The 12,133-nt window shown below is 44.0% G+C and overlaps 1 protein-coding gene across 3 annotated transcripts in view; it reads right to left on the bottom strand.

The window, feature by feature from the left end:
- Positions 1-4,103: 4,103 nt before the first annotated feature.
- The window catches only part of CMTM8 (CKLF like MARVEL transmembrane domain containing 8), a 102,976-nt gene continuing 94,946 nt past the window's right edge, over positions 4,104-12,133 (bottom strand). For 2 of the 3 annotated variants that reach the window (XM_058554418.1, XM_058554399.1), the window contains 2 exons: positions 6,119-6,235; positions 4,104-4,532 (listed from right to left, as the gene is read on the bottom strand). In XM_058554418.1, the coding sequence (XP_058410401.1) occupies positions 4,449-4,532; positions 6,119-6,235 (201 nt within the window). In that variant the 3' untranslated portion in view covers positions 4,104-4,448. Of the gene's footprint in view, positions 4,533-4,734; positions 4,806-6,118; positions 6,236-12,133 lie in introns of all 3 variants that reach the window. The other variant, XM_058554408.1, reaches the window with a different exon arrangement.

Here is a 12,133-nt window from a genome sequence, read left to right as displayed (position 1 = left end):
TGACCAAACAGGTCATGAAAATGCCTCTGAGTACCCATCCTCCCTGCTGTTTCTCTTTCTGGGATCTTACATGCTACAACCTCCCTTAATAGCCTTGGGAAGGCTTGAGTCTCTCTCTCAGGTGGACTCTCAAATTTTCCTTTTCCTACCCTTCTGTTGTTAAAGAGCTCTGCTGCTAAGGCTGACTTATCCCATCATTGCCATCTATGGGATGCCATCTATGGGATAAAAATCTGCCATTGGCATGAAAGTTTCTCAAAACTTACCTTCCAAATGGAATGTCTCCTCAGTAGACAATTTTCTTGCCACTCACTTCCTCAGGTTCTGAAGAGTCAATCACCTCTATGTTGCCAATCACTTTCGCCCAAACCCTATCCTTTTTCATATATACCAAACACCTAAATTCACTTACTCTCTAACTTATAACAATAAATAGGGCCCTATGGTGACTTACCATTAGAAAGAAAATCAGAACCAAGATTTTACGCATTTGCTTGAAAGCCATTTGTCAGGATGTCCTGTGTATTGGTTAGGATGCATACATACTGTTGTGAGTAATGGAAATTAGTTTAAGCAAAGTGGGTATAATTGCTCATGTAATTGCAAAGTTGAGAGTTTGACAGTATTTGGGGCTGAACTGATTCAGGGGCTCAACAACGTAATCATGACAAAGTTTCTTTCCATTTCTTTGCTCTTCCTTCCAGTCACCTTCATCCTATGACTGGCTCCCCCTTGTGGTCACAGTATGTTTGCCAACAACTTCATGCCCACATATTTCCTCAGAACTTCTTTCGCGGAACGCCTGAGCAAGCGCTGGGTCACGTGCCCATCCCAGAACGAATCACTGTGGCCAGAGGGTGAATTAGATTAGGCAGAGCCACATGCTCCATTCCTAGAGTCATAGTGGAGTCAGCTTCCCCCAAAGTAGCTGGCACATAAACGGGTGGTATGGATACTGAATAAAAATTAGGATAATTAGATAAGAAGAGGAGGGGGAAGAGATGTTGAGGAGGCAGCAACAAAGTCTGTTACACTCTGGATTTAGTTATTCTGAATATTATAGAAAAAAAAATCTGCCACTGACATGAAAGTTTCTCAAAACTTACCTTCCAAATGGAATGTCTCCTCTGTCAATTTTCTTGCCACTCACCTTCCTCAGCTTCTGAAGAGTCAATCTCTTTGTTGCCAAGAACTTTCCTCCAAACCCTATCCCTTTTCATATATACCAAACACCTAAATTTACTTACTCTCTAACTTATAACAATAAATAGTCTAATCTTCCCTATTATCCTAGGTCATCAACACTGGAACAGTTATCTCACCTTCCTTCACAGCTGTCTGCTTACCATTCACATTTGGCAGCAGAAGGTTGCCAGGAGAACATTTACGTAAGTCCAAATTAACCAATGCTTCTTAGGTTGCCACCTTTCTGTGTAGGTGTGTGTGCATGCATGCCTAGCCTTATATGCCCAGATTATTTTTTTCTGTGAAAATCCCATCTTTTCAACTAAAATAATAATTGTCTAAGGGACAGAAATACTAACTCTAAATTGATTTTCTGCCCAGGGCTGCATCTTCAGTTCGCGTTTTTAAATGTCTGTGCTTTACGCAGAGAGATTTTATGTATTTATTTATTTTTTCTTTTTCTATAATTTTATTTATTTATTTTTCCCCCAAAGCCCCAGTAGATAGTTGTATGTCATAGCTGCACATCCTTCTAGTTGCTGCATGTGGGACGCGGCCTCAGCATGGCCGGAGAAGCGGTGCGTCAGTGCACGCCCGGGATCCGAACCCAGGCCACCAGCAGCGGAGCGCGCGCACTTAACCGCTAAGCCACAGGGCCGGCCGGAGATTTTATGTATTTAAAATCTTTTGCGTGCTGATGCCCCGAAGGGATTTTCCTATGAAGGGAACAATTTAAAAACGTACAAAAATAATTGATATTGAACATTCTTGTCTCTACATTTTCTTGTAGTTTTCAAATATTGGCTAAATATTTATCTTTGGGGGCTATGAGTTGGAAATAGCAGTGGAGAGAGATTAATTGCCTAGAGCATTTCATTGACTTGCCATGAGTGGGTAAATATATCAAATTAAAAACCTACTCAGCTCCATCAGAGAGGACGTGATGGTTTTGGAAGGGCTGAGAGGTGAACGCAGATGGCATGCACAGATGGCAGAGAAGAGTTTAAGCACACTGTACACTATTGCTGTAATAATATTTTTCAAACCCCAGAAACCTATGCTTCTTGTTATGTTGGCTGTGTTGCATGTGCCTTTGTTTTTGGTTTTTTCGTCTTTCTTAACAGAAAAATTAAAGCAAACCCAGTTCAAACCTTAGAGCTTCATCTGAACAATAGAGAATCATTTTGTTGTCTAAAAACCCACATTTAAAAATTATTCATGAACAAAGTCTCTCAGTATTCAAAAAAGGAAATAATAATTTCCTTTCAGTTAAAAATAAATGCTTTTGTTTTGTTTTCTGTTTTGGTTTTTTTTCTTTTTCTATTTCTTTTTTTTGTGAACTCTCAGGGCAACACAAAGGGTCATGCCCCTGGAAAACCACAAATAAAGACAAGACAGCAAGTACTCCTGCATGGACACAAACAAGTCACTGTGCTCTTGAAATAGATCTCTTTGGTGGCCCTGGTTCAAGAAAGACCTACAGTTGTAGTCTATTTGTAAGATATGTCAAAGTGGTTTATGGAATTTTTCACCTCAGAAATCACTTCCTATAAATGTGGCCATGATTACAGAAATCACATAAAGAGAGAGAGAGAACATAAAAGCAGATTTCTTTCTTTATGACTGTTTCCAGAAACAGACCTCTGTAGGTTACAGTGTTGCTGCCTTTTATGGAGCCTCGATTGCAATATAAAGTACTTTAAAAACCCATGGAGTACACGGAAGATGAATATACCTCTGTGAGTGTGAGAGGGAGAGATGGACAGAGAGGCAGAACACACAAACTCTAGTTATCCCAGCTTTTCTGGCAAAATCAGTGAGTCAGAGGCTGTCCTGTGGTGACTGGGAATACAGCTCCAAAAAGATGGCAGCCAGGACCACCTGCAGGTCTGCATTGCTAAAGCTCAACCTTCAAGGCTTACTAAATGTTGGACTCACAGTGGCCTCCTCTGCGCTCCCAACACCCACCCACCCCCACACAGCCATACTCTAAACCACTTCTCATTCTTGGTGCCCCCCTCCCCACTACCTCTTGGGACCCACAACCCAAGGACATTCTTCACTGTTTCTTTCAAAGGTCTGGGGTGAGTGTTATTAGACACTGAAGAAATATCAACTCTCCTGCATAGGGGAAAACAGAGCTTGGATGAGGAATTAGAATCAGATAAACAGGAAGACCAACACAAACCACAAACAACAGAGAGACAGCACCACAAAACATGGGCAGAGGAGCAGAGGCCATGGGGATCATGTCGACAGGGTGCACGGCTGAAACTCCTCACTGTCATCAACCATACTAACGTTTCTGTGGTTTTTTGTTTTTCAAAAGAAGCTCATTTTGAAAAATCACCCAAGATATGCTGCCGTCCCAGCAAGAACCGTCCTGCCCAAAAACACTTCCTCTAAGTGTGCAGCTGCCTTGCTGACTGGGGTTCTTCCCACCATCTGATCATATCTAACAATGATGTCACAAAATATTAGTACTGGAGATTGGAGATGTGAGACCTTTTGGTCCGGTATTTTTCACAAAATATGGTACACAGGTCACTGTGTTCAGCAAGATGATTTTAAGGTACATGCAAGTATTTATCCTTTTAATGGTCATGTACTTATTTTAATATTGGAAAAAATACCACTAGCACATCAGTCATTGTACTCAGCAGCACCACTTAGGGCAAGCTTACTATCGAGTACCAAGGCCAGTGTCTCATTAGATACTTTCTGGCTAACTGGTTAACATGTGAGAATCATGGATACCAATGATCCCCAGACTTGGGGAGGTGGGTATCTCCTACCACCATGGCCTGGTGCCTGTGGACAAGTGTATCCTGGCAGCCCAGTGAGGATGAAGATTTCCCCACAGCACCCTGCCTCTGGCTTCAGTAGTAGGTCTCTTTTCTCAAATCAGACAAGTTGCCCGGTATTTTGAAACATTTAATCAAAAAAGAATCTGGCATTTTAAAAGTTAAGTTTACAAACTTGACGCATTCTTAATATTAGCAATTTATCTATTTATACACTAAGAAAATAAGGTCTTGAAGACATCAACAAGATATTTAAGAGTTCATTATAAGCCACAGCACTTTGCAAATAAGTATCCCGTTTAATTGTAACAAACCACTCTGAGCAAATTTAACTAAGTATATAAAAACATTAGTTAAATACAATTCTCTGGAAATATACATTATACCTACAGCTGTTTTTACAGTGAGATTCTTCCTGTTTGTTTTTTTTTCACCCTTTTTAATTCTCAAAATGGCAAATCACTGTATGGTCCTGGATCTCCAAGCTATAAAACTGAAATATGTGTTTCCAGCGTAGCAGATGGTGACCAGGAAGGCGAAGAACTGGAGAAAAGAAAGCATAATAGAAAGAAGGTTTAGTTAGGGCACATCCCAGTTAGCGAAAGATATCATTTCATCTCCATTGAGTCATGCACTCACAGCATACCTTGACTCCAGGCTTTCTCATCTCAAACTGCTTTATTGGTTCAATTACCTTCCTTCCGAAATGATTTCTGGCTATGCTGTTTTTCTTTTTGGGACATACCTGGAAGGCTTGTAGTTTTGCTCACATAACGCCAGGGTGTTCACTTAGGGGTGAATATGGGTGGTGTACATCTGAGAAAAGCACATGTATTTCTAATTTAGTGTAGGCAATTTTAGACTAGGGTTTAACCTCAGATTGCAACAGGGTTAGTTAAATAAACAAGTTGAGTGGGTGGGAAGAAGGGATGAACCCACATGGTGTGTGTGGTGTTAATGGTGAGTGGAAAAATGCAGGCCCCTCTTAAGGGACAGCCCGCACAGTTCCACTGATTCTCGCTGTATGTTGACTTCAGCCCAGTGCCGCCAAAGCCTGTGATTTTTAATCTCATGTGCACCATGCTCTCTACCTTTAAATAGATATTTTCAAATACAAATATAAGAATATAATGAACACTCAAGTATTATCAATCAGCTTGAACAGTCTCATTCTGGCATTCCTGTCTAACTGCACCTTCCCCTCCAAACCCCCTCCCAAATATTTCTTTTGGGGATAGAATATTTTAAGGCCAATCTCAGAGAAACTTTTAAAATTAGTTTTTTAAATTAGAAAAACAATACACATTTATGGTTTAAAAATGCAAACAGTACAGAAGCACAGAAATTAAAGTCCCTCATTCCACTCCCCTCATTGTCCAGTCACAGTCCCTGGAAGGAACCTCTGCTGGTGTATATTTTTCTAGGCATCCTCAATGCATAAACAAACATTTCTACTTCTTAAAAAAAAAAAATTAGAATCATAGTGTGTTCGTTTTCTGTAACTCTCTCCCCACTTAAACCGTAGGCAGTAGAATTATTCTTAGAATGCCTCAAATATTTTTTCTCCCTCAAATACATATTTTGTGCCAGCCATTGGCTTTCACTCAAGCAGAGTCTTTCAACCTCTTTGCACTTCAGGTCATCAGGATTTTTCAGCAGCAATTTTGTGTGTGTGTGTGTGTGTGTGTGTGTGTGTGTGTTTGTGAGGAAGATCAGCCCTGAGCTAACATCCTCCTTTTGCTGAGGAAGACCGGCCCTGAGCTAACATCTATTGCCAATCCTCCTCCTTTTTTTCCCTTTTTCTCCCCAAAGCCCCAGTAGACAGTTGTATGTCATAGTTACTGTATGTGGGATGCCGCCCCAGCGTGGCCGGACAAGCGGTGCGTCGGTGCGTGCCCGGGATCCGAACCCCAGGCCGCCAGCAGCAGAGCCTGTACACTTAACCCCTAAGCCATGGGGCCAGCCCCTCAGCATCAATTTTTGATGCTTTCAAACCAATAAGCTAATTGCCCGTGTGTCACTACGGCAGGTGGTGCTTTCTCCTGCAGATAACTCTGTCCTCTTCCCTGATTCCCAGCCGGCCTCAGGGAGGAGAAGGAGATCCTGGGGGGATGTGAGGGCTCACTCACCGACGAGGCCGCCCAGCTGTTGAAGTTGTGGCTGTCCCTCTCCGGGGAGACAGAAGATGCATCCACAACCGCGGCCGAGAGGTATAAGATGAAGGCGCTGCCATTAAAGCCGAGACCCTGGGGGAGACAGAGGGATGGAGTGTTTAAGGAGCGTGGGAAGGCCTGCTCACCTCCAGATCTCAGAAGTGGCCAGAACTGCACCCTGGTGTGGTAAGGGGCCCATCTGCACACTTGGGGAGGGCAGGGGATGAGGGCTATGAGAAGCAGCTTGGGGAGGAGAGGGTTTTAGGCCAGTTCATACACAACACACTCAGACACCCCTTTCTTCTCCCCGAGACACCCAGGCTGCATGCTGTCCCTTCAGCCACTGCTCTCCCTCAGTTTGCTCTTGGTCCTCTGGGCTCTAGAGTATCACTGAGCTTCACGGAAACATGAGGTCTTGTTGCAGAGAAATAGGCCTGAATCAGAGAGTGTTCCCGCTGAAAGTCCTTAAAGCTCCTCCAACTCAAATGTCAGTCCCTGAAGCATCCGCGGGCATAGTGAGCAGAGAAGAGGACAATATAGTATCTTACAAAAGGTTTCCAACTGTTCTTTCTGGGGGAAAGGGGGAGGGCGAAGCCTATTCTTTTCTGAAATTCGATCCCTTTTTGGTATAAAAATATCCTCTTTGTTCCCCCCAAATAAAGGCACACACAGATAAAAACTCTCAAATAGCTGGCCACGCTTGGTTGATCCTCCATACTGTATTAGTGATGTCTACAATTTACAAGCCCGAACTGCCAGTAACGCCTAATCCCTGCGCAGCAGAGAGCAGGTAGGTTCTTTCAGTTTCACAGAAATTTCCTGAAGGCTAGAACCAGACCACACGTATTCACCAGGAGCTGAGCAGACTACAGGGCTGACAACTGTGGTTGGTATTAGGGGACCTGCATCCCATTCCTGGCTACCAAAATCCTCTCCCTCTCTCAGTTTTCTTCATCTGCAAAATGGAAACAATACATTCCATTTTTGCAGAGTTACTGTGAAGATTAAATGAAAAGATTGATGCAAAATATAAAGGGCCCAGCACGACATCTGGCACACAGATAACTTAATAAATGCTGGCTGCTATTGCCTATAAAAGGAGGCTAACACCCCCTGCCCTGTGTGTGCCCTGTACTGCTGCTCAGGGGGCTTGCAAAGAGGTCAACAGGGATAAGCTCCAGAGGATGAATCCTCAGAGGATGCATTTGTGTAGATCCTGGTGCTTAGTGCTATGAGGATGGCAAATTGCATTGCTTTCAAATTTTAGCTCAAATCAGATTTGTCAGAAAGCACATCCCAGTCTGTCTGAGTAAATGACATTACCCAGAAGCTCAGAGCTGGTTCCCTGCTGCATGTTACAGATGGATACAGTAACTTTGCACCTGTGTTCTCCCCAGATGCACTGAGGAATGGCCTATTGTTAAGATAGAATTCCAGTGCAAACCTCATGCCTCCTTAATGGAGGAGCTACAAGCAAGATTATGAAACTCAGGTTTTTGTAGTGTCCCATGGTGATCTCCCAGCCAAGCTCCCAGGGAACCAAAATCAGGCCTACCAATCACTTCTCTCAATCTTGCATTCCCCAAATGCTCTGAAAAACAAAAGTAAATTCAAAAGTCATTTGGCAGCAAAGGCTGACTTGCACTGACATGGGGGTGTAGTCTTTATTATCCTTCTTAGCAGGAAAATTCATGTGTTCTTACAGAAACATTAATGTATCTGATTACAGGGCTGCCCCAGACTCAGGGGGACGTGTTACATATTGTGGTAAATACACCAAATTATGTTATTACCTTTCTAAAATTTCAAAAAAAAAATCTTGATCCCAAACACATCTGGCCCAATGGTTTCAGGCAAGGGATTATGGATATATAACGATCTGTAAACCAGGGTTTCCCACACTCTAGATGCCTAAGAATTATCTGGAAAGCTTGTAATAATAGAGGTTCACAGGCCTTCTATAGAGTTTCTGATTCAGTAGGTCTGGGGTGGGGCCTAAGATTTCTAACAATCTCCCTTGTGACGCTACTGGTCCAGGGACCACACTTGAAGCAGCAAGAATCGAGGAGGCCTGTTCTGGCACCAGGAGCCTGTCAGCTGCCTCAGCACAGAGTTCTGGGTTGGCCTGACCCTTGCCATGTTCTGATTAGTGTGGGATACAACAGCGAGGGCCAGCATCTGAATCCCCAGTCTGTTTCTGCAAGAAGTTCTGCTGGACAGTAGGTAATAAAGGTCTGAGCAGTTAGTTGTTACGAATGAAAACTTTTTTTTTTTTAAAGATTTTATTTATTTATTTTTCCCCCAAAGCCCCGGTAGATAGTTGTATGTCGTAGTTGCACATCCATTCTAGTTGCTGTATGTGGGACGTGGCCTCAGTATGGCCGGAGAAGCGGTGTGTCGGTGCGCGCCCGGGATCCGAACCCGGGCCACCAGCAGCGGAGCGCGCACACTTAACCGCTAAGCCACGGGGCCGGCCCTACAAATGAAAACTTTTTCCAGACCCCACTCTGGATATTCAGTTAATGTTGCTTACTCAACTCACAAACGCTTTGAGAGGCGGCAAAGGTGCTTCTTAGTTGGAACAGTAAATAAAAAACCCCAACCAGAAGTCAGACATGTTTGACCTTTAGCATCAGCCAGCAACGAATGAAGATTTTAAAATTTGGCTGTAAACATTTTAAAACTGGGAGGGTTTACACAAAAACCCAGATTTCTGGCTTCTCTTAGAGAGGAAAAAAAATACAGAAGATCTAGCAATCCTGGGAGCACATTTCCAGCTTATTTCATTGTGAAGTGAAGAATATACTCCAGTTGTTTAAGATGCTAAGAAAGTGTGTCTGGGTGTCAGGAATTCAACACTCACTGAGTTTATACTCACTTGCATGACCTATCTGGTCTCGTCACACATGTGAGTGTGCAACCCCGGACACGGAGGTCGATGGCTTTGCTTGATAAGATAAAGGATTAAACAATTATGAAGGGACTCAAAGTCCTGGTCGCCTGACTGCTGGTCAGGGCTCTTTTTTTTTTTTTCTATTTTTTTGTGAGGAAGATCAGCCCTGAGCTAACATCCGTGCTAATCCTCCTCTTTTTGCTGAGGAAGACCAGCTCTGAGCTAACATCTATTGCCAATCCTCCTCCTTCCCCACCCCCCAAAGCCCCAGTAGATAGTTGTATGTCATAGTTGCGCATCCTTCTAGTTGCTGTATGTGGGACACGGCCTCAGCATGGCCGGAGAAGCGGTGCATCGGTGCGCGCCCGGGATCCGAACCCGGGGAGCCAGTGGCGGAGCGCACACACTTAACCAGTAAGCCACAGGGCCGGCCCTGGTCAGGGTTCTTATTTACTACTCAGGCAGAAGAGCACCCGAAGCAGGAGGAGATCAGAAAAAATCCTGGATGAAAGTCGAGAGACATGGGCCCCAGCTGTGTGTGAATCTGCGCAAAGTCACGAGACTCCAAACTTCAGTTTATGTATAAAATAGGGATACACCTTATGATAATAAATTCTGATAGTGCAAATCAAAGCATTTTAAAACCTGGGACTGACAGAAAGGAGCACTGTTAACTTTTTAAAAAAGTACCATTGAAAGCAATACTTCAGGCCCGCTCGTGGCATAGCGGTTAAGTGCACGCGCTCCGCTACTGGCGAACCCGGGTTTGGATCCCGGGCGCGCACCGATGCGCCGCTTGTCTGGCCATGCTGAGGTCACGTCCCACACGCAGCAACTAGAAGGATGTGCAACTATGACGTACAACTATCTACTGGGGCTTTGGGGAAGGAAAAAAAAAAAAAAGAAAGCAATACTTAAACATTTTTTTGTGTGTGTGAGGAAGACCGGCCCTGAGCTAACATCTGATGCCAATCCTCCTCTTTTTGCTGAGGAAGACTGGCCCTGGGCTAACATCCATGCCCATCTTCCTCTACTTTATATGGGACTCCGCCACAGCATGGCTTGACAAGTGGTGCATGGGTACACCTGGAATCTGAACCCATGAACCCCGTGCAGCTGAAGCAGAGCACGTGCACTTATCCACCACACCACCTGGCCGGCCCTACTTAAACATTTTTAATGTAATAAATTATGAAGGAATTTTAGGCTTGGACAAGAGAGAGACTACAGGTGATCTAGGGCAGAGGTCAGCAAATTATGGCCCACTGCCAGCTTCTTTTTTTTTTTTTTTTAAAGATTTTATTTATCCATTTATTTTTCCCCCCAAAGCCCCAGCAGATTGTTGTATGTCATAGCTGCACATCCTTCTAGTTGCTGTATGTGGGACGCGGCCTCAGCATGGCCGGAGAAGTGGTGCGTCGGTGCGCGCCTGGGATCCGAACCCAGGTCGCCAGCAGCAGAGCACGTGCACTTAACGTGCAACCACTGCCAGCTTCTGCAAATAAAGTTTTACTGGAACAGTCATGCTCATTCATTTACAAATTGTCTATTACTGCTCTCAGGCTGCAAGCAGAGGTGAGTAGTTGTGACAGAGTTTGTACAGCCCCGAAAGATAAAATACCTACTATCTGCCTCTTTACAGAGAAAGTTTGCCAACCCCTGATCTAGATCAGACAACTAGGAATTGAGACTCTGGCAGAAGTGGAAATAAAGGTCTCGCTCATTCCTGCATCCCAACCATTTGCTCTCCTGTTACACTTTCCAAGTTCATCTTCTTCTTCCAAGTTCACAAGCACTTTCCTCAAGACTCACTTTAAGACTTTTCTTTCTCCAAAACGGCATTCGTTAAATTCCCCCAACTCACTCTGATTATTCCCTCATCCTGTATTCCCATGTCACTGTTACTTCAAGGGGCTAATCTTTTTTGACTGCCACATCCCAATGAGCCAAGTGCCCACCCGGGGAAGCAGAACACCAGTTCCAACAAGACTGCCGGCACTGCCCCACGCAGTTTTGGGCACCTCGATTGGAATAACTTTCAGAACCTGCACCGTGTTCTTGAAAATCTTAATGGAGAATCCTCGCTTTATATGGGGGAAACAGTCAAGAGTCAGTCAATCTGTTTTGTGAAATAAAATGAGACTTGTTTTCTTGTGGGGCTTAACTTAGCTCTGAAGGCAACTCACAGAAAGAACAAAGCCAGGTACCTTCTGAGCGACGACAGCACTGTGTGAAGGCCTGCCCAGTTAACCTCAGTTTACAACCCACAAATAGTCTCTTTTTCAAATCTGGTTCATCGGTCAGTTATTTGGAACTGGATATTTTTCTGATATATTGGTCGAAAACAAACAAAAAGACAGCATCACTTCAGAGCTTCATTTTATATACAGACACACACGCACACAGCACCACTTAGATTTTTTTTTTTAATCATACAGCCACTTCAAATTCCCCACCAAGATTGCAAATGATCCAAAGCAAGGGGGATCACACCTTTTATCTCTGTGAATTCCACTTAGGAGTATGTACGCCATCTTTAAGATGTCATCTCCTCTTTAAATGTCATCTCCTCTTTGAAAGGTTCCCAGTTGTCCCAAGCTGAAGTGGTAACTTTCATCACACTTTGTACACACTCTTACTTTAGCATGGGGGTACTGTGATGATTAATTTTATGTGTTAACTTGACTGGGCCATGGGGTGCACAGATATTTGGCCAAACATTATTCTGGGTGTGTCTGTAAGGGTGTTTCTCGATGAGATTAGCACTTGAATCAGTAGACCGAGTAAAGCAGATTGCTTTCCCTAAGGTGGGTGGGCCTCATCTAATCAGTTTAAGGCCTGACTAGAAGGAAAAGGCTGATCCTCCTGCTTGACTGCCTTGAGCTGGGACACTGGGTTTTTCTTCCCTGCCTTGGACTTGAACTGAAACATTGGGTCTTCTTGGATCTCAGGTCTGCTGTGGCTTTTGGACTGGAACTTACACCATTAGCTCTCCTGGTTCTCAGGTCTTTGGACTTAGGCTGGAACTACACCATCAGCTTGCCTGGGTTTCCAGCTTGCTAACTGGATCTTGGGATTTCTCAGCTACCATAATCATG

Source organism: Diceros bicornis, chromosome 2, assembly GCF_020826845.1.
Source record: "Diceros bicornis minor isolate mBicDic1 chromosome 2, mDicBic1.mat.cur, whole genome shotgun sequence".
Taxonomy (NCBI): domain Eukaryota; kingdom Metazoa; phylum Chordata; class Mammalia; order Perissodactyla; family Rhinocerotidae; genus Diceros; species Diceros bicornis.
This window is presented reverse-complemented; position numbering and strand designations above follow the sequence as displayed.